Below are 20,102 nucleotides of genomic sequence, written 5' to 3'. Positions count from 1 at the left end.
ACGACCCAACAGCTGTGTGTACATTGATGTCCAATGGGCTCGTTCCCACACAGGGCCGAGGCCGGACACAGGTGTATAGCTTAGCTCAGGGTTAGCTGTCAGCACCAAGGTAGATGTTAAGCAGGGGAAATGGCTTACCTGGCTCCGTTGTTTCGTGGCGTGGTCCGCGGGGATACTGAACAGCCTGCACGTTCGTTCGCAGGATGTCCCTTCCCATTCAGTAATTGACATATAACAGACAACAAACAAAACCGAACACGACACAACACGACTTCGGGGGTAATCCAATGTTCCTAAACAGTAACAGTCTTGGTAATAAATGTCCACGGGGTTCTCCTAGATACGGCGTCTCAAATCAGTATCTCTCTTCTCTCTTCTCTCAACTCTTCACTCCACTCTCAACTCTTCACTCCACTCTCAACTCTCTCCGGTAGCAAATGAGCACCTTTCAAAATACCTTTAGAAAACCCGCCAACAGGCAAGCCACTCCCCCATGTACCCTGGGTAACCAATCATCACCCCCTGAGCTTACCATGACAACCAGGAACAGTTGGATCGTGACAATACATTGAAATGTACAGTCTACAAAGTTGAAGAAGTCATGCATATTTGAATGTTGATACCCCTCAAATCAGCGAGCCGAGAAATCCGGCCTCAAAGTATTCACAGCCTTTTTTCACAGGTAGGTAATGGGTGGGAACAATAGCTGGTTAACTCCACCCAAACCACTCCCTCAAGACAACCACTCCTCTTAGGCTACAAGAGAGTACAATTCTTATGGCTTCAGTTTCAGTCGACATTGCAGCAGCAAGAGAAAACAAAATGGCAATGCCTAGGCAAGTGTAGGCTTGCATGCTTTCCATAGACTCTCAGTGTACTGTACTTGTACTGTAAGAAGTAGGCTAGTGAAATAATTTCAATCCACAGTATTATTCTATATAAAATCTACAAATCAATGAATTAATAATTATTTTTGGTTCCACACAACATAACCGTTCATTACAAAAGCATTTACCTTTTCTATACAACAAATAACTGTGTGGCTATCGATCCTAACAGGTTAGGCTAGGTTACGCTAGCCTAGTAAACAACACATCTAACACACTAATGGCGCTTTTCCATTACAGGGCCAAAGCAGGCCAAAGCAGGCCAGCCCGCTTCGGCCTGCTTCTTTTCCCCTTTTCCATTGTCGTCCCAGGTCGGCTCGGCTCGCTTCTTTAGCTCCACATCGAGAGCAGGGTCTACATTTTAAGATCCGGATCTTTTTGCCAGGCTGCGTGTGACGTGTGACGCTGCACACCGTTTATTGGTCAATGGAAATCGTCATCCCATGTCCATAGATTTCTTCACTAGTAACCGCCATCTTGAAATACCACATTCGCTCTAGGAAAATGTCACTAGTTTCTGTAATAGCTTATTAATAAAGATTCGAAAAATTATGCTGACCATCGTATTATCTTAGTTTAATGTCATTTCAATGAATCATAGAACTTTTATTTACAACAAGCACAATACAAAAATCGCTATTATGCACCGTCTTTGTCCGTGAATAACACCGGCTGTGGAGGTGGTACAAACACAATACTCCTTTGCTAACTTCACCATCGGTCTACGGTCATTTTGAGCCCTTAACCACCGCGCTGACACCCCGAGAAGATATGCTTTTAACCGTAAACTCAATGAACCGGGAGTTCACCTGCTGCTGCTGTTTCAAAGTCCCGTTGACAGCGGGGGCAGAGAATATTTCTACCCGGGAATTCCATTCAAATGCCCGCGTCAGTCAGCCTTTTCCGTAGAAATACATCGCTCCGTTATATACCAGGCCCGGATTAACCCCCTAGGGTGCCCTAGGGTGACCAGACTTGATGTGTGCCCCCCCCCCCCGCAACACACACACTTTTATTTTATTTTATTTTTTTACTTTGCAAGTGAAAATGTGATGTTTACTATGGTTACAAAAACCATAGATTGACAAGAGCATATTACTACAGTACAGGCTCATCCCAGTTGGGCCTAATGCCGTAGTATAGCCTTGACACTGATGCTCAAATCTGAATGCAACTCACATCCCAATGCAACACGACTTTCTAAATATAGGCTAATTATTTCCATCATAAATGGCCTGAGACTACATGCAAAACCATAACAAAGGGGGAAATGCACATACTGTATACTACAATAAAACAAGCTCAATACCAACCAAGTCCAAAAATGGAAATAAACAGCGCCTTTCTCTTTGCCGCTCTGCTCACCTTCGTGATGCTGTATCAGACGTAGGCTATAGCCCTGTGCATCACACAGGCCCAAATCAGCCACAGCGTCATATTAGTCCATGTATTCTCAGGATTTGAAGCATCTCCTCTGGTGAACGGGTTGTCTCCTCCCGCACAAAATCCTTGAACTGAATAAGTTCATCTCCAAAGTTTTTGTCCAGGTCATCTGGATATGTGGAGGAGAGCGCAGTAGCGCGTTTACGCACAGAATCGCGGTCCATGTCGGAATCAAACAAAATGCCAAATAGTCCATTCAGGGCCCTGTATGCATCAATGCGCTGAACAAGACAGGATTGCTTAATTTTTCGCTTGGCAGAGCCACTCAGTTGTCGCCTGTCCATTTAGATTTCTTAGTTGATAGTTTGGCGTCACTGCGTCATCGCGCACCTGTCTGTGATTGGGGGGGGGGGCACTTGTCTGTGACTGGGGGTGGGGCACTCGCAATTATTTATCTTATTATTTATATGATAGCCTAAATATAACCGTTAGTTTTGTACCTGTGTGGATGTCTTCCAGTAAATATAGCCTATATTTTAAAAATGTGCCCAAAATATTTTAAAGGTCTATTCATTGTCCGAATAATTTGGTGCCCCCCCATTGGCTGGTGCCCCAGGGCATTCACCCGATGCAATATATGGATAATCCGGGCTTGTATATAACGTTACATGTTTTAAGACTGATCTGTGCATGATAGTGCTGCATTATGTTGATCTATTTATATCGATCTATTCTTGCCAATTCCTTATTACCAGTGGAAAGGGGGAAGGCTAAAACACTTTGAATGGAATAGATAGGACTTTCCATTCAATGAAGCATTGATACTCACTAGAGTTTCTGTAATAGCTTATTAATAAAGATTCGAAAAATTATGCTGACCATCGTATTATCTTAGTTTAATGTCATTTCAATGCATCATAAAACTTTTATTTAGAACCACAAAAATCGCTATTATGCACCGTCTTCCCTGGTCAGATTTCTCGCGCTAGGTTTCAGAGCCCGCCCTCTACTGACCAGTGATTGGCCACTCAGTCCCCACAGTCTTAAAAGAAAGCAGTCTTAAAGGGAACACATACACTATATCAGAAAGAGATAAGCTGGTCAAGGACGGCCTCACAGAGAGGCCCTGTTAGTTAGATAATTTCAGTGAACAAGGTAATAGGTATAGTGAGGTAGTACCAGGGCTCTCAAGTCTCACGCATTGGGCGTGAGACACACGCATTTCAATCCGTTCACACGCTCACACGCCACACCTTGTATTTCTCACACAGAGAAATTACCAGGGGCGCCCACCAAGTTGCGCCGCTATTTAAAAAAAAATAGAACAGGTAGAGAATCAAGTGAGTTCCCTCTGGTTCCCCTAGAGTTCAGAAGGCCACGCACCAGCTAATCAAATAAAAAAAATATAGCTACCGAACAGCCAATCAGAAAATAATAGCATTGCTGTATCCGGGGAACATTTTGATATTCCCGCTACAACAAACAACGTTCTGATTCCAACGACACGGGCTGACTGGAGCTATTGATTCAGATGCTCGCTACACAGAAGAGGACAGATTATTTGAATTGATCATTCACATCTGAAAGTGGCTACAGACTGGTAGACGTGGGAGAAGACCATATCCTTTGACGCTGAGACTGTGTAGTGTGTGTGGTTTTTTTTGTTTTTTTTTTACAAATTGATGTCATTTATCAGATCAGACCCCGCCCCCCCCCCCCCCCCCGCCGCCGCCAAAATCTCACTCTGAACTCTGTTCAAAACTTGAGAGCCCTGTAGTACATAATAATTAATAACAGCAGCATTAATATGGAAATAAAATATAAGTGATTAGATACAAATAATAATAAGTTATTATTTCTTTCATTTACTTCCTCAACACTGTGCAAAGAGTAGTTGAGTTTGTGCTGAATTAGTACAAGAATGGTCAAATAGAATTAATAAAACAAGGCTTTAATAATACTGTATACTTATACAATTATTACATGGCAAATAAGTAATAGAATATGTTACATTCTGCCCTCAATGGTAAATGATAAATCGAGAGAGAGGTAGAGAGAGATTAAACAAAGACAGACCACATGATCTGTTTACTGTACTTACAAAACAACATCCTCTGACCACTACACAAAGAAAAAAGAGAATGAATCTGTGCTCTACCTCTGTTTTATACCCAACTTTCAAACATAGTATTTAAATTAGGAGCGGTTTGCAAGGAGAACCAATAAATTCCATTCCACGTTCTTGAGACATCGTAAAAGACCACAACCACAGGTCATTTGAAAACAGGGGCATAACTGATGCTTTTCCCCCTTCACTACCACGACAAATGCTTCAAAACATAACCTACGACTCACCAAGCTTAGGCTCCAGATGGGCTGGTAGGGATTCTGGAGGGCATCCTGTCTTCTCGTCTCCTCCCCAAACAGACTCTGACCAAGGCAGGGTCTCTGTGCCACAGGCAACATCAAATGAGCCTCTCACAGTTAGTGACGGAGAGTCTACTGCAGCATAGTTATGGAAGAACCTCACAGTTTGCAATGTAGCATCTTCCGCAGCGTAGTTATGGAAGGATTTCTCAGTTAACGACCCAGCATCTACTGCAGCAGCGTAGTTATGGAAGGACCTCAAATCCTCCCATAACACAGGACCAAAACTCCCAGAGTTGGCTTGCTGCCACTGGACATCGCTCCTCTCCTGGTCGGGACGAGCTGGTCTGGAGTTTGTTGTTGTGGCTGTGACTTCACTCACAACTCCTCTCTGTGGAAGACAGAAGTCAAGAGGCTCTTTTTAGACGTTTGCATTGGACTTCTTAGCTTTTTGGCTACCGAGAAAGAACACACAACCCCTTATACGTTATATATATAACATATATTTTCAATCGATGGCAAAAGTGTGGCCCCCTCTAGTGGTTGTGGGTAGCCATATGGGTTGGTCCTGACAGATTGTACTATGCCAGTCAGGGTCGGTCCAAGGCATTTCGCACACAGTTCCCTGTAAATTGCATGGAATCCCAACCTGTGTCAGCCGGGCATTTTCACCGTTCACACATGAACTCCAAATGTTTTAGGGCGGACCTGTTAAATCTTCATGATGACTTGCGGCAAGTTTCAAAATAAAAGTCTGAAAAAAAAAAGTTTCAGAATAAAAGTCTGAAAAAAAAGTTTCAGAATAAAAGTCCTAAAAAAAAGGTTTCAAAAAAAAAGTTAAAAAAAAAAGTTCAGAATAAAAGTCTGAAAAGAAAAAGTTTCAGAATAAAAGTCTTAAAAAGAAAAGTTCACAAACTTCAGAAGCCTATTATATTTTCTGCATTGGATGAGGTTTTCTGTCATACAATGATCAATCAATGTAGAATTATATTGATCACTACTTGATGTCACTGATGTGATGTGTAGACATGATTCAGGACAGCTGTGAAAGGAGACGGTGTGTGTGCACTGCTGCGTAATGCATCTATATCACAAAATGTACATTTGATAAGTAGGTAAGTTATCCAAGTAAGTAATCTAGCTAACTATGATTGGACCTACTATCCAGTTGTGGAATTATATTGGCTGCCCCGGGCTTACACAAGCTACTTGAATCACGCATTCAACTGGATGCAGAACTGGAACGTAGCAGACATGATGGAATTATACATGGTCTCGACTCGGGTAATTGCCCGGGCAGATTTCCTTGGTCAGTCACGTTCAGATATACGCCAACCCTGGAAATTCCATGGAATCTACTGGGAAGGCTTGTATGTGTGAAAGGGGCTATAAGCAGTCTATGCGGTCGCTTAGGGGACACAACCGCTGGAGGGGGCCACACTTTTGCCATCGATTGAAAATTGTCCATGCACTTATTGCTGCAATTCGGTCAGGTGCTGCTACACCATTGTTACGTTATATGCGCAATGCCCGTGGAACACGGAGAGGAAGACGGCATCGACGGCATAAATGGTTGAGCTGAGTGGTCATAATATATAATAGTGAGAGATGGACTTTTGGGTTGAACATTAGTTTTTTTTTCTTCTATAGCCCCCCCTCCCAAATTTCGTTGTCTGGTACCTGTACTATGTCAATGACAATAAAGACCATTCATTCATTCATTCATTCATTCATTCATTCATCTAGCGTCCGTATGTCTCCACTCTGACTTCAACAAGTTCAACGTCATTTTATGCAGTACAAGACTTGGAACACTGCCACGTTTGCGGAATGATTGACACACGGGTCAGAGGTGCTTTTGCCAAATTGACACAAGCATCGATACATTTGTGTCGACGCACATTACGTCGGGAGACGTCGAGTGTAACATCACTAGTAGATGCTAAGTGGGATCCTTGGGACAACCATACCCTTAGCCCTGAAGGTTACCCTGGCTATGATCATCCAACTCAATTTCATGTTTTTGTTTACATTCATAAACATGGCCCATAATTAGCGGACCAGGCACGTCAGCTGGCCTCTGTACTGCTGCATCTGACATGTCTATATCCGTCTGAGTTGCTACATTAGTCTTATTTGGAGAACACTGCACACTTACGGACTGCTGACCTGGCGGACTGTCAGGCTCCTCCATGGTCAAGGTAGTGTCTGCTGGTGGTGTTGCGTTAGTGTTACATCCTCCTAGCAAGAGAGCATCCAGAGTACCCTGTAAAGTAAGTAAGTAAAGCTTTATTTATAGCACTTTTCATACAAGAAATGCAGCTCAAAGTGCTTTACAACAGGGATAAAAACATAAAGTGAATATAAAAACATATACAAGCATAAAATGAATATAAAAGCAGGGGGAAATAGTCAAAAGAAAAGGTAAAGATAAAAAAGAAAAAAGAAAAAGGGAAACAATGTACAACCTCTGCCCGCTTAGTAACCGCTATCCATCTTCTCATCAGCAGAATACCTTTCCCCATCCCCTTTCATCTCCCTACCTATATAACAAGGCTGATTCTCATTCGAGGAATCACTTGAGGCTTGAATCCCAATCACGAGTTGCCTGAACGAGGCTTTTCTTTTAATCGCGAATATACTAATCCAACGTACGTGGAATACCCCCCCCTTGAAACATTTATACAAAACCGTATAAATAAAGGTTAAATAAAAATAAATAAATGAGTGAAGAACAGGAAGTTGTCTGCTAGCTAAGTCTCCGCCCCTCAAAAGTTGTTGTTGCCACCGGAGACATGTTTGTTTCACACAGGGCCACTGGCCTCTCCTTCCGTTAAGTACACTCTTTTACAATCCGATCTGCACACAACAGTGTTCGTTACTAACCTTTGCTGCCCAGAGTCTAGACTTCGCTGCAGGGTTCAAGAGATTCCGTGTCACTGGGCTCTCATCAACGACATGAGAGGTTTCTATGTCCCTTCTATCCGGAGATTGAGTGGACGCAGCACCGCGTTTACGTATGAATGTGTCATTTGCCTTGGCGGCCATGTGCTTTACCTGAATAGCAATGCGTTTCAACTCATGACCACAGCGTCGATATCGAGTTAAGATGCCTTTGCAATGACTACAAACAGCTCTCACATCATCTCTGATGGTAATAGGTTCTGTGAGCTCCTCCAAAGTGAGGGTGTAGACCGGCTTAATAGTTAAGTATTTGCCTTGCAACAAGTCATATTTTCTCCTCTTTACAAACGGTTTAATCGTATCAAACGCATATCCACACAAACGACATATATCAAGTGATAGAGTTAAAATAGTTGTCGTTCTCGATGAGAGCTGTGCCATGTCGCTTTCAGGCCGCGTTCGTAAATTCGCTCTGAGAGCGTCGGAGCGTCCACGTGACTGCCTCTTGTCCAATCAAATTACTTTATGACGTTGAACCCAGTGTGCGTTAATTATCCTTTAAAACGTATTCATATAATTTCAGGAGTAATGCATATATTGCCATTTTACCATCACCTTTGCATGTAGATCTGTGACTTCTGCAGTCTTGGCCTCTAGGTGTTCTTCTGCCTCATCAGTAATCACAACAACAGTGTTGTCATCCACCTCATTCTGTGTACTGTTGATGACACCTGGGCTGCGGGGGGGCCTTCCAAATAGTGCACAGTATGGAGTGTACTTGGTTGACCTCTGTTTAAAAAAAGAAAAGAAAAAAAAGTACAATCAATAGCATTTTACAGTTTTTCTATCTCGGTTCAATTGTTTCCATCTGCAGGTGTTACACAATATTACCTGTTCAGAGGTGTTGATGCTCAACACAATGCCCCTTAAATGCGCATCCCAATCATTTTGTTCTTCCCCACAGTACTTCGCAAGCGCAGTCTTTATTGTTCGATTGGTGCGCTCGTCCTGTCCATTGGCCTGGGGGTGGTAGTCCGATGTAATGCAGAGTTTGACACCCAGAGCCTCAAAAACACCACGGTTGACCTGCAGATGTATTAGTGTATGCAAATTACCTTGAAAGATATGATTAAATTACAAATATTCTATGCCACACATACACTGTGTCTTATATACATGACTGTACCTCATTTACAAATTCACGTCCTTGGTCAGTAATAATCCTCTCTACCAGTCCAAAGTCAAGGAGAATGTTTACTATTTTCTTCGACACCTCAATGGCTGTTTTAGTGTAGAGGGATTTTGCCACAACCCACTTAGTAAACAGATCTGTAGCAGTCAGAATGAATCTGCAACAAAAATTGCAGATTGTTTAGTTTAGTTTATTAGGATCTCCATTAGCTACAGCATTGCAGCAGCTATTATTCATGGGTTACATATACTTCAGCCCAACATAATGCTACCTTTTGCCCTTTGCAGTGGTGGGAAGTGGACCAATTAAATCTATCCCCAGGACACTCCATGCTTCTTCTACGTGGATAGGATGAAGGACAGGTGCCACTGTCTTGATGTTTTCATGCCGCTGACAGCAGGGACATTCATCAACCTTTAAAACCCATGGAATAAAGTTCCATCAAAATCATTGCTAATGGGCAGTATATAAATTACAATGTTCACACACACCAACTACATTTCCTTCACATGCAGTAATAACCCAGTCAAAAACTCTCACCCATTTGTTGACATCCTCCCGCAAGGTGGACCAGTGGTAGGACGCCGTCACCTTCTCCAGCGTTCGGCGTCTCCCTGGATGAACCCCATGGTTGTCGTGGCACTCCTTCAGATCAAATCAAACTTCATTTGTATAGCCCATTTCTCACAAAAATGTGACACAATGTACTTCACAGAGAGCAAAGAAGATAAAACAACAATAGAACAGATGAAACAACAATAAAGACAGACATTTAAAAGGCGAGATTGAATAAGTAGGATTTGAGGTCTCCAACAATGATAATCTTGTCATAATTGGGAAAGATGATGGACAAGAACTCAAGTCAGATAAGAAAGTTACCATCAGGACATCACGAACTCCATCTCTGTTGCACACCACCAAGCGAAGTTTGTCCTTGTACTTGTCCTTGTAGTACAACTCCTCACCTGATGCAGCAGGAAAATACAGCATTCATTTAGAAGTGCAAATATAAAGCCACTGGAAACAGGTTTTAACAATAGCTAACAATAGTTAGCAGATGCTTAATGAGACACTCAATTTTGATATAGGCCTATGCATTTTCGCCATTTCAAGCAGTGGCTTCAAGAGTGGATATAACATAGTTATTCACACTGACTTACCTTTCATCAAGTAATTCTTGGACGCCTTTAGAATCCTTGATTTAAGGTGTCCAACCTTGGGCATGCCAGGAGGATACATATGATGCATCAAGTAAAACTTGAGTGCTGTATGAAACTCCATCTCTGTCACCTGTCTCTCTTTCACCTAAAGTCTCTCTCTCTCTCACCTAAACTCTCTCTCGTCTCTCTCTGTCGGTCTCTGTCTCTCTCTGTCTCTCGCGCGCAACATCCATGTATCTTAAGGTATCCGGTCATATTTTCCCACTTTTCCGGTTCCGGTCATAGGTTCTGCCCTTTCCGGCCATAGGTAGCGCTATGATTCGCTATGATTCGCGATGCCAACGATGCCAATGAAGACCCGTTAGTAGATCTGAAACTGTGTTGTGAACTGTCACTGTGTTTGTGTGTGTGTGTGTGTGTGTGTGTGTGTGTGTGTGTGTGTGTGTGTGTGTGTGTGTGTGTGTGTGTGCGTGTGTGTGTGTGTGTGTGTGTGTGTGTGTGTGTGTGTGTGCGTGTGTGTGTGTGTGTGTGTTTCGCGCGCATCGCGCGTGTGCCCGCGCGTGTGACCAATGTGTCACAGTGTGTGTGTTCAAGTAAAGTGGTATCTTTGTAATCATGACACGGTAGACAATTCTAAGAATGTATTTCACTATTTCTGAGTATTTCACTACTCAGTTATACATTTTCCATAGTTTGCTTCAAATAGCTGTTATGTGATAATAAAGTAATAATAATAATAATAGTAATAACATATATTTCAACCCTTTGTATATATACACATCTCTGCATTCTCTGTGCCATTATGCTTGTTAATCATTTTAATTCGTTAGAGTAAACTAATAGGTATGAAATGAAAAAAAGATTCATTACCTTTAGCTATGGTTAATGTAATAGGGTCAACCATTACATATCTTCTCCTATTATCTTTTATCACTTTCTCTTCAGAGAATGGTAGAGATGTATTAATTACTATGGCCACACCCCTCTTCTTACTATAAATACTTGGTTTACCAAATCCTTTCTCAATGTTTTGTAGTCTTCCTCAATCAGATGTGTTTTTTGTAGTAAAGCAACAAGATTGAATGAAATGCAATGAATTTATTGTAAATCAATACAGCATGAAACCATATTTACATAAAAATGGATTGACCATACACAAACAAAAACGTATTCATTCACAAATTAGCTGGAATCAAGTAAAAACATTGTGTAGGTTAACCGAAATATAGCATGTGTACATATACATATATATCTTATTTGGGAAAACCTCAAACAAGCAGAACCATGAGATTAACCACACCAATGAGGAGTGTAGTGACCCCCACAAGGGACCGGGTATTGTCACCACCATAGTGGCATTTCTACAAGCAGAACCATGATAATAACCACACCAATGAGTGTAGTGACCCCCACAAGGGACCGGGTATTGCCACCACCATAGTGGCATTTCTACAAGCAGAACCATGATAATAACCACACCAATGAGTGTAGTGACCCCCACAAGGGACCGGGTATTGTCACCACCATAGTGGCATTTCTACAAGCAGAACCATGATAATAACCACACCAATGGGTGTAGTGACCCCCACAAGGGACCGGGTATTGTCACCACCATAGTGGCATTTCTACAAGCAGAACCATGATAATAACCACACCAATGAGTGTAGTGACCCCCACAAGGGACCGGGTATTGTCACCACCATAAGGAGGAGTGGAGATGCTACAGAGCGGGAGCTATGGACAGACAGGATGCGTCAATGGGTAACAGCCGGTCTCCGGCAGGACAATTCCATGGCCAATGTTAATAATGCTGTCTAGTCTGTCACCAGGCCGATCCTGGACGTAGGCCCCAGAGAGACGGAGGGAGAGCCTGGCAGTTGAAAGCGTGGGGCCTGTAGCCACATCTAACCCACGCCCATGGAGAGGATGGACTGACTCAGACACGTGTCAGCACGTGTCAAAAGCCCCTCCCTCTGACATGACTCTAACTCTAGCTAGATCCAGACTCTAGCTGGAAGGAATAAGTGAATAAGGCCATCGGTCATCCACCGTTATCATTTGGGGTAATGTGACCATGTAGTTCACACTACTGTTCAGATAGTGTGAAGCCTATAGGCTACTCCCCAGAATCAAGTTTCTCTGTCAGCCTACATCCTAAGCATACATTTTGCGGTCATTGTAAGTATCATGATCAGTTATCAGTACATCTCTACGATTCAAGTCAGGGACACGTCAAGGGGCATGAGAGAGGGGAAGATAGCTAAGGAGGGAAGGTTTTGTCAAGTCAACATACATCTGGGCTAACTTCCACTTAATAGGTTCAGTTTGCCTGGTATACCATGTGACAAACAACAGTAATCACCCTTCTACAGGGGGTCTTTAAGAAGTCATCCACTCTCTAATAATAATAATAACTTACATTTATATAGTGCCTTTCACAAATCCACGGTCGCTTTACAAGGGAATGGGACAAACAGAACAGAGCCAGAGAGACAAACACACAAAACAAGAAACAGTGAAACAGCTACTACAGGTTGAATGCAATGGTGAATAGGTGGGTTTTAAGGGCAGCTTTGAATATGTCCAGGGTTAGAGAGTCTAGAGAGCGGATATCCTTGGGTAGAGAGTTCCAGAGGGTGGGGGCTGCCACACTGAAGGCTCTGTACCCAAAGGTCCGGAGTTTGGCACTGGGTTGGATGAGGAGGCCTGTGTTGGAGGACCTCAGAGTTCTGGATGGGGTGTAGTGGTGAAGGAGATGGGAGAGATACTGGGGGGCCGTGGAGGGATTTGTTGGTGAGCAGGAGGAGTTTGAATGTGATGCGGTGTTTGACCGGGAGCCAGTGCAGACGGGCGAGGATGGGGGTGATGTGCTGCCAGGGCTTGGTGCGGGTGAGAACCCTGGCAGCGGAGTTCTGCACGTACTGGAGCCTGTCCAGGGCAGTGTCTGATAACCCGGACAGGACTCCATTACAATAGTCCAGACGGGAGGAAATTAAGGCATGGAGGAGGGTCTCTGTGACGGAGTCTGACAGAGATGGCTGGAGTCTGGAGATGTTCTCTGCCTCTGGTATCTCTTTCACAGCGCTTTTCAATGGCTTTTTAAAGTGCTCGTTTTTGATTTGTGTCTCCTTGGCACATGTTTACGAACTCTATATCTAAAAGCTCTTACAGTTCACACATCCTCAGTAAATTCCATATTAGCAAACAGTCACTGCCTGTAAAAGGTTGTTTATGGAGTAGGTGTTTTATATTGGCTAAAGGCAGAGTCTGACTGTATAGCACCTTCTGTTAGATATAAAGAAAGCAAATAGTGCCATCTGCTGTTCATCTGTGGAACCACCTTTTGGGCAAGAGCACTGTGCAAAGCTAAAACCATGCGCAAAGAACATTTTGGTAATTCGGTGTCGCCGCAAATTGCATCCGTCACGACCAACACAAACTTTACACCAATATAGGCAGAGCAGGAAATAAGAGGGGTGGCTGTGTAGGGACAGCTGTGGCGGCTGTGGCGCAAGAGGTAGAGCTGCCGTCTAATGATCGCAAGGTTGGCAGATCGGCGGTTCAAGTGTCCTTGGGCAAGACACTGAACCCCAAATTGCTCCCAGTGAGCGGGCCGGCGCCTTGCATGGTAGCTTGCCATTGGTGTGTGAATGGGTGAATGAGAGGCCGTTGTAAAGCACTTTGGATAAAAGGCGCTATATAAGTGCAGTCCATTCCAAGAGTTTAGGTTTCGTAGGATGTGTCAAGGGGAGTTGGCAAATTTAAACACCTTTTATGTTCCACGTTCAATACTTATTATTAATAATACAACAGACACTTATTCGATCATAACGGGCAACAGTCGTTGCCTGTCAGGGACAATTCCTCATACTACCAGAAACATCCTCTATCATTTTGTGGAAGTAGGCCTAGTGTATATTCTCGCATTACTACATTCTGTAAACCTAAAACAAGGAATGATGTTGACACAGATCGCATCTACTCTCTGTGTCAATCACTAATTAAATCGTGGAACTGTGCATGTCTTTGAAAGGGTATAAAATCCAATCTGAGAATATCTTCCATTGTATATTATAGGAAAATATACATACTTCATACAAAATACATTTGGAGAGCCTTTACGCAAAATTGATGGTAAAAAGTTGAGTGTCATGAGCATAGCAGTGGTAAGGGAAACCAATATTACAGAGCCAAGAGAGTCCCCTCTGTTCGCTGTACCTGGAGGTAGGGATGGGACGATTATCGTGATTATCGTTAATCGCGATAAAAACACACGCGATAACTTTATCGTGGAGAATTTTAATTAGTTGAATAATCGTCATAATCGTATGTTATAAATACATAGTAATATAATTTTGATTTCTCACATGAGCCGCGCGCGAATATCCTCACAGAAATGTGTCTCGCGGGATTGTTCAGCCTGCACGTGACTGTCAAGTCAGCGTTGTCAGTCAGTCACTAGTATGCTAGCATACACCATGGCTGCATCGGCCCCGTGTCCATTGTATCCTCCGAATAAAAAAGTGAAATCTGATGTGTGGAAGTACTTTGGCTTCACAAGTCAAGAACGCCAGGATGAAGAGCCAACATGCCGAACTTGCCGGAGGAAAGTGTCTGCCCCGAGGGCAAACACGTCCAATTTGCATGTGCACCTCCGTGACCGTCACCCTGCGTTGTACTCTGAACTCCAGGTAAAATGAGCCTGGCTTTACTAGTTAGTTAACATGTGACTGTGACATTCATCTGAATGCTCGTTAGCAACATGAATCATGATGCACTGATAGGGCTTACACACCGGCAGTTCCGAACGCGGGCTCATTCGCCAGACACGCGAACGCGAACCGGCGTTGGGAACTGCCGGTGTGAAAGCCCTATGTGTGAACGTGCAGGCTATCCTACTGTATACATGCCCAGCTCATGTCACGAAAGTGTCCTTATCTAGCTCTCAAATGGATTGAAATGAATGGATACGGATAGACTACGGGTGTGTGTGGCCACGGCATCCTATCCAGTCAAAAATAATTTTCAATGTCATAGAATTCGTTAGAATAGTCTCCGTGAAAAACAAATCATACAGTGAATTAACATTAAGTAGACAGAGCATCTTTGATTACAGCTTGTGCAAAAGTGAACAAAATAATGACATGGTTGAAGTAATGAATTAAAAGTATATAATAGAAGTAATGAATTATGAATGAATGAATGAATGAATGAATGGTCTTTATTGTCATTGATATAAAAATACAACAAAATATAAGTTAAAGTGATTACAGTGTGTTTTATTGGCATTCTAAAGTTTTTTTTTTTTTTTTTTTTTAATTTTTCTTTTTTAATTTTTTTTTTATTCTCGCGATAATATCGTGGATCGCGATTATTTTGCCCACGATAATCGTGACATGACATTTTCTAATCGTCCCACCCCTACCTGGAGGTAGGTGCTCAAAGCCCTCCAGTGGGCGTTGGTCCATCCACAACACCAGGCCAGACGCAGTCGTCGCCCAGCTCCGGTTTCGCTCTCCACACAGGATCTCCCCCTCCGAATTGAGTCCTGGAAACTATTCCCCCTCTATGTTGGCCCCTTCAAGGTCATACGCTGGGTCAACCCGATGATGCAGCTTCCCCGGTCCATGTGGGTGCACCCCACCTTCCATGTCGCCCTCCTGATGCCTGTTGCCTCCAGTCCTTTGCCTTCTCTTAAAAAGAGCTATCAATGTGGCATCAACGCTTATACAAAAACAACAGGCAACAACACGCAAGATGTGGCTCATTTATCAAAATATATACGCTATTCAAAAAAGGCAGTTGTTGTCATAACTAAGGTGAGCTTTCCAGCAGTCTCTCTCTCCTTCCTCTACTAGTCGGTCTTTCCATTGTGCAATGGCAATACACTCTGGATAAAGGCACAGTCATTTTGTAGAATTCAGTTTTTTTTTTATCAGTGATGTCGGGCTCAGGCTCCAATTTCAATGGGCTTGAATTGTCAAAACTGTAACGTGCACTGCCGTTGCAAGGCAATCTATTACATTACATTGACTACAAGAAGTCTTCCATTATATGTGTTGATGTTTTTGATAGGGTTAGGGTAAGCTACGGTTTCAGTGGTCAGTCACTATTAATATAATGAGTGAAATTGAAAAGTAGAGCAAGGTGATTGGGTGGTAGCTATACCACTGGTATGACTATGGTCATGTGTTCTGCAGAAAATCCACAGAGCCTTGAACATGACCTATGAGGACGTGAAGAAGATCAATGCAGAGAAAAGGTATTTAAATTCAAATAACTTCAAGTGCTTTGTGAGGGATGGTACAGTATACAGTATACATTAAGACAGATTTTGCTGAAAAAAAGAATTCAGGTAATTTCAATGTCTGTTAGTCCACGTAAACGTTTTAGTCTTGTCTCATTAACAAAATAAAATAGATTTAGTCACAGTTTATTTTGTTCAAAGATCCATTTTCGTCTCGTGTCTTATCGTTGACGCATATATTTTGTCACAATGTTCATCAACGAAACTAAGTTAGTCTGTGTTTGTAATGGCATACTAGCATACTGCATACTAGCATACTCAATTAGTATATACTGCATACTGCCTACTAAATTCATAATAAGTATGCCGACCGTTTACACTGCAGTATGCATACTGCCTCCCAGAATGCATTTCGCACCGGCCGGCAGCGGGGATTTTAAATCCTCCATTTTATACCTCCATTGGCTAAAAGCTGTAATTTTGGCTCTACAAGTGTTAACATGTCATTTTATGAAGTTTTAATATGTTTTCAGGCAAGAAAGTAACTATATACTGTATATTCCCAAAATGTGTCCAGTTTATCAAAATAACCAGTTTATATTCTTATACTTCTGTTCGCTAGCTACATTACGTTGCTTAGATACCTTCACTGTGGGGTTCGACAGAAACATCGTAACATAATAGCTAAACAAGTTGTAAAATGATTTGGCGGGGCAATATCTTTAGCTAGCTCAAGTAACTAGCTTACTATATTGTTGTCTTACCAGTTGGTAAAAGAACAGGATTAAAAATAAATATATATGAGCAATAACATATCGTGGGCTTGCTACAGCAAGCACAATAACAACCAACTTGTTCTGTCTGAAGCTACAATACTGGGACCGTTCGTGACTGGGCTACAGGCAGTCAAATACTAGGCAAACGTGTGTAAGACACGAATAAACTTGGATTTCATGCATTTCAAGTGGGATCTTTGTAATCATGACGACGTAGACATGTCTAAGAATGCATTTCACCATGTAGATTCTCTAGTGAAAATACCACCGCTCATCCGTGATCAGACTTAGCTGGGGTGCTGCAGCTGAAGAGTATCAGAGTGCAAACAGCATCTGCACACTCAAATCTGTGCAAAAAAATCGATGTTTATTGCAAGCTTACCGGTCTCCAGGCTATTGGACAATGTAAACAACAGCTGTATGACGAGTTTGTATGACGCAGTTTGACGAGACTGAAGAGACACGCAATGCATTTTGGGGATGTTGAGTAGGAATAGCATGCATCGATTTGGCAAAATCTAGTATACATACTAAATTTCTCACATGCTCAAATTTCGCATACTGTAAAGTGTGAAGCTCTCGCATACAAATCTACGTCATATCTAGTATGAGTAGTATGCCATTCCGAACACAGCCCTGGTCGCTACCAGGTTTGTTCTGAAGGATTGATGGCATAGCAACCAAGCAGCAAATTATATGAGCCACATTCATGGAACGGAACTCGAGCTGAAATTAATTAATTAATTAATTTTAGTACCCATACTAGATTTCTTGCATACTCAAATGTTGCATACTGTACAGTGTGAACGCACTCGCATACTCAAATCTACACATCTAGTATGAGTAGTATGCTAGTATGGCATTTCGAACACAGCATAAGTGTACATTTGAGATAGGAATGCTGGGTAATATGTAAATGACATGAAATATACTCAAATTATATCAAGAATATATTCTAAACATTTTGTTGGGATTTTTGTGTTCAAATGTTTTTGTTTAAAGCTGCGAAGATTACTCATGGCCCAAGATGACCAAGATATTCACTTGCCAAAATGCTTGTAATTGAACTTAATTAAGATAATTAAATAAAACTTTCAATAAGTATATTCGACAATACATTCAAGTATCCTTTTTGTAAATATACTTAATTACAAATGAGAGGTAGACAAGTAGACTTTGAAAAAGTATATTTAATTACCATGAAAATAATAATGAAAATAGTTACAGGTACACTTTCAATAAGTATATTTGATTTCAATTAATCTATACGTTTTGGAGGTATACCTAAAATACAGGAAAATTAAGTATATTCAAGCAGATTCTCAATGGAAGTTCAACATCAGTACAAGTTCATTATGTTTTCAATTAGTATAGAAAAACCTAAATATATTAACTACAAATAAAATCGTTTTCAATTATAATTAAGCATACTGTTTTCCGCTTCCGCTCTTTTCATCTTCAGCTTTGAGGGGTGGTGTCCTAAGGACCTGGCTTCAAATAGTATTTGAAATGAAGCCCCACCCATCTGTCTCTCCAGACAGTCTCAAGCAAACACTCAAAGTATTTGGATGTATTTCGAATAATCTTGGACACAGATTAAGCCTAGTCTTGGCCTAAATTGCACTCACTCTAATCCAATATGATACTGACAGAGTTTTTGTCTCCCTCTAGCTGCAACATCCAGAAGTCCTACCTCCCCCAGCCTCCACCAGCCGCCCCTCCCCCCAGAGCCTCTGCCAAGTGGAACAATGAGAGCAGCCAGGATGCTGGGAGGGACCCCAAGGACAACAAGCATGTTCACTTCAAACTGGAGACCCTCAACAGCCGACGCCTGCTGGCCAGGGCTGTGACAGAGTCTACGGGGGGGAAAGGGGGGTCTGGAGGGGCTGCCATGTCTGGGGCTAGTCTAGCTACACGAGTGTGTGAGAACGGAGGGCCTACGGCTTCTTTCGCCAGCCTGGTGTTGTCTCTCCCCTCGTCCTCCGTACCCCACTCCTCTTCCTCTTCTTCCTCGAGCATTCCTCCCGGGGGAAGAGAGCTTCAGGAGCTGCAGGAGAAGATTGAGGAGATCCGTGATCAGCTGCGGGTGGCTCTGGCCAAGAGGGCTGAGCTTCAGACTTCCCTGGCTAAAGAGAAGGCCAGTTCTATCCACACAGTGACAGGACCTTCCCCTGTGGCTCCTCTCCTCACTACCACTTCCCTTCCCCCCAACACATGCTGTGCTACTACCATGACAGAACCTCCTCGCAAGACTCTGCCTACAGTGCACCACACCCGCATCAAACACACCGATGAGAAAAGGTGATGCATCTGGGCACAGAATCCATTGCTAAGGTTCTAGGGGGAGGATTGTAGTGACAGCAACAATGACAGATTCCCTCAACCTGGAAATATCCTCTTATGGCTCTTGAATGGGATTCGCTGCCCCCTTCCCCCTCCCGTATCCCAATGCCAGAGTATGTCAGCTAAACACTAAACCCAAACTGTTAAGTTGTGTCGCCTGCTATTTCCAAGGTTTTGAGGATTATGTCATACAGCCACTCCTTTGGTCCTTTCCTCCTGTCATCCTCCACAGGACAAAATGTCTGCCACCCGTAATCTCTTCCCCACTCACTGTCTTCAGTTTCCCATCTACAGATTATTGGTGTGTGTGTTGGGAGGGGGTTATAATGAACCCAATTACTGAATTTTAACCATGCAACCCGGAAAAGACAATCTGTGCTACCAGAAGACCAGACACTGCAAATGAAGTACTAAATCGGGAGTGGTGCTTTGATAATGTTTTTATTCATTCTTTCTTATAGACTAGTCCAGGCGTTGTGCGCCAACATTTGGGTGAATTGTTCATCTTTTCCTGAAAGCATGAAACTTGGTACATTTATACAGTTTTGTGCCTGGAACATTTCCAGGTGTAGAACCATCACAAAGATACCTCAGACGTGTCCACATTTTTCTTTCTGCCGTATCTGAAAATGTTATTACCCCTTAAATCTGCTGGACCGAACATGCTAGTGAGACTACCTTGCATCCATCCTGCAATTCAGTAGAGGTGCCAGGATTCACATATTGGCTGGGCCTGACAAATTAGTATTGAGATAATGTTGCATTCTATGCAATAGTTTTGAACATGACTTTAGCCTAGCAGACCAACATTATAGCTCATACATGTTAGGCTATATCAAAGAT

General features: G+C 42.6%; 1 protein-coding gene across 1 annotated transcript in view; it reads left to right on the top strand.

The window, feature by feature from the left end:
- Positions 1-19,221, top strand: part of grin3bb (glutamate receptor, ionotropic, N-methyl-D-aspartate 3Bb) — a gene marked incomplete at both ends in the record, with an annotated part of 146,068 nt that extends 126,847 nt beyond the window's left edge. Inside the window, 2 exons of the mRNA XM_080527278.1 lie at positions 16,094-16,155; positions 18,588-19,221. Coding sequence (XP_080383404.1) covers positions 16,094-16,155; positions 18,588-19,221 — 696 coding nt within the window. The remainder of the gene's footprint in view (positions 1-16,093; positions 16,156-18,587) is intronic.
- Between the last annotated feature and the right edge of the window lie 881 nt (positions 19,222-20,102).

Source organism: Nansenia antarctica (genome assembly GCF_963989245.1).
Source record: "Nansenia antarctica genome assembly, chromosome: 1".
NCBI classification, from domain to species: Eukaryota; Metazoa; Chordata; class Actinopteri; order Argentiniformes; family Microstomatidae; genus Nansenia; species Nansenia antarctica.
This window is presented reverse-complemented; position numbering and strand designations above follow the sequence as displayed.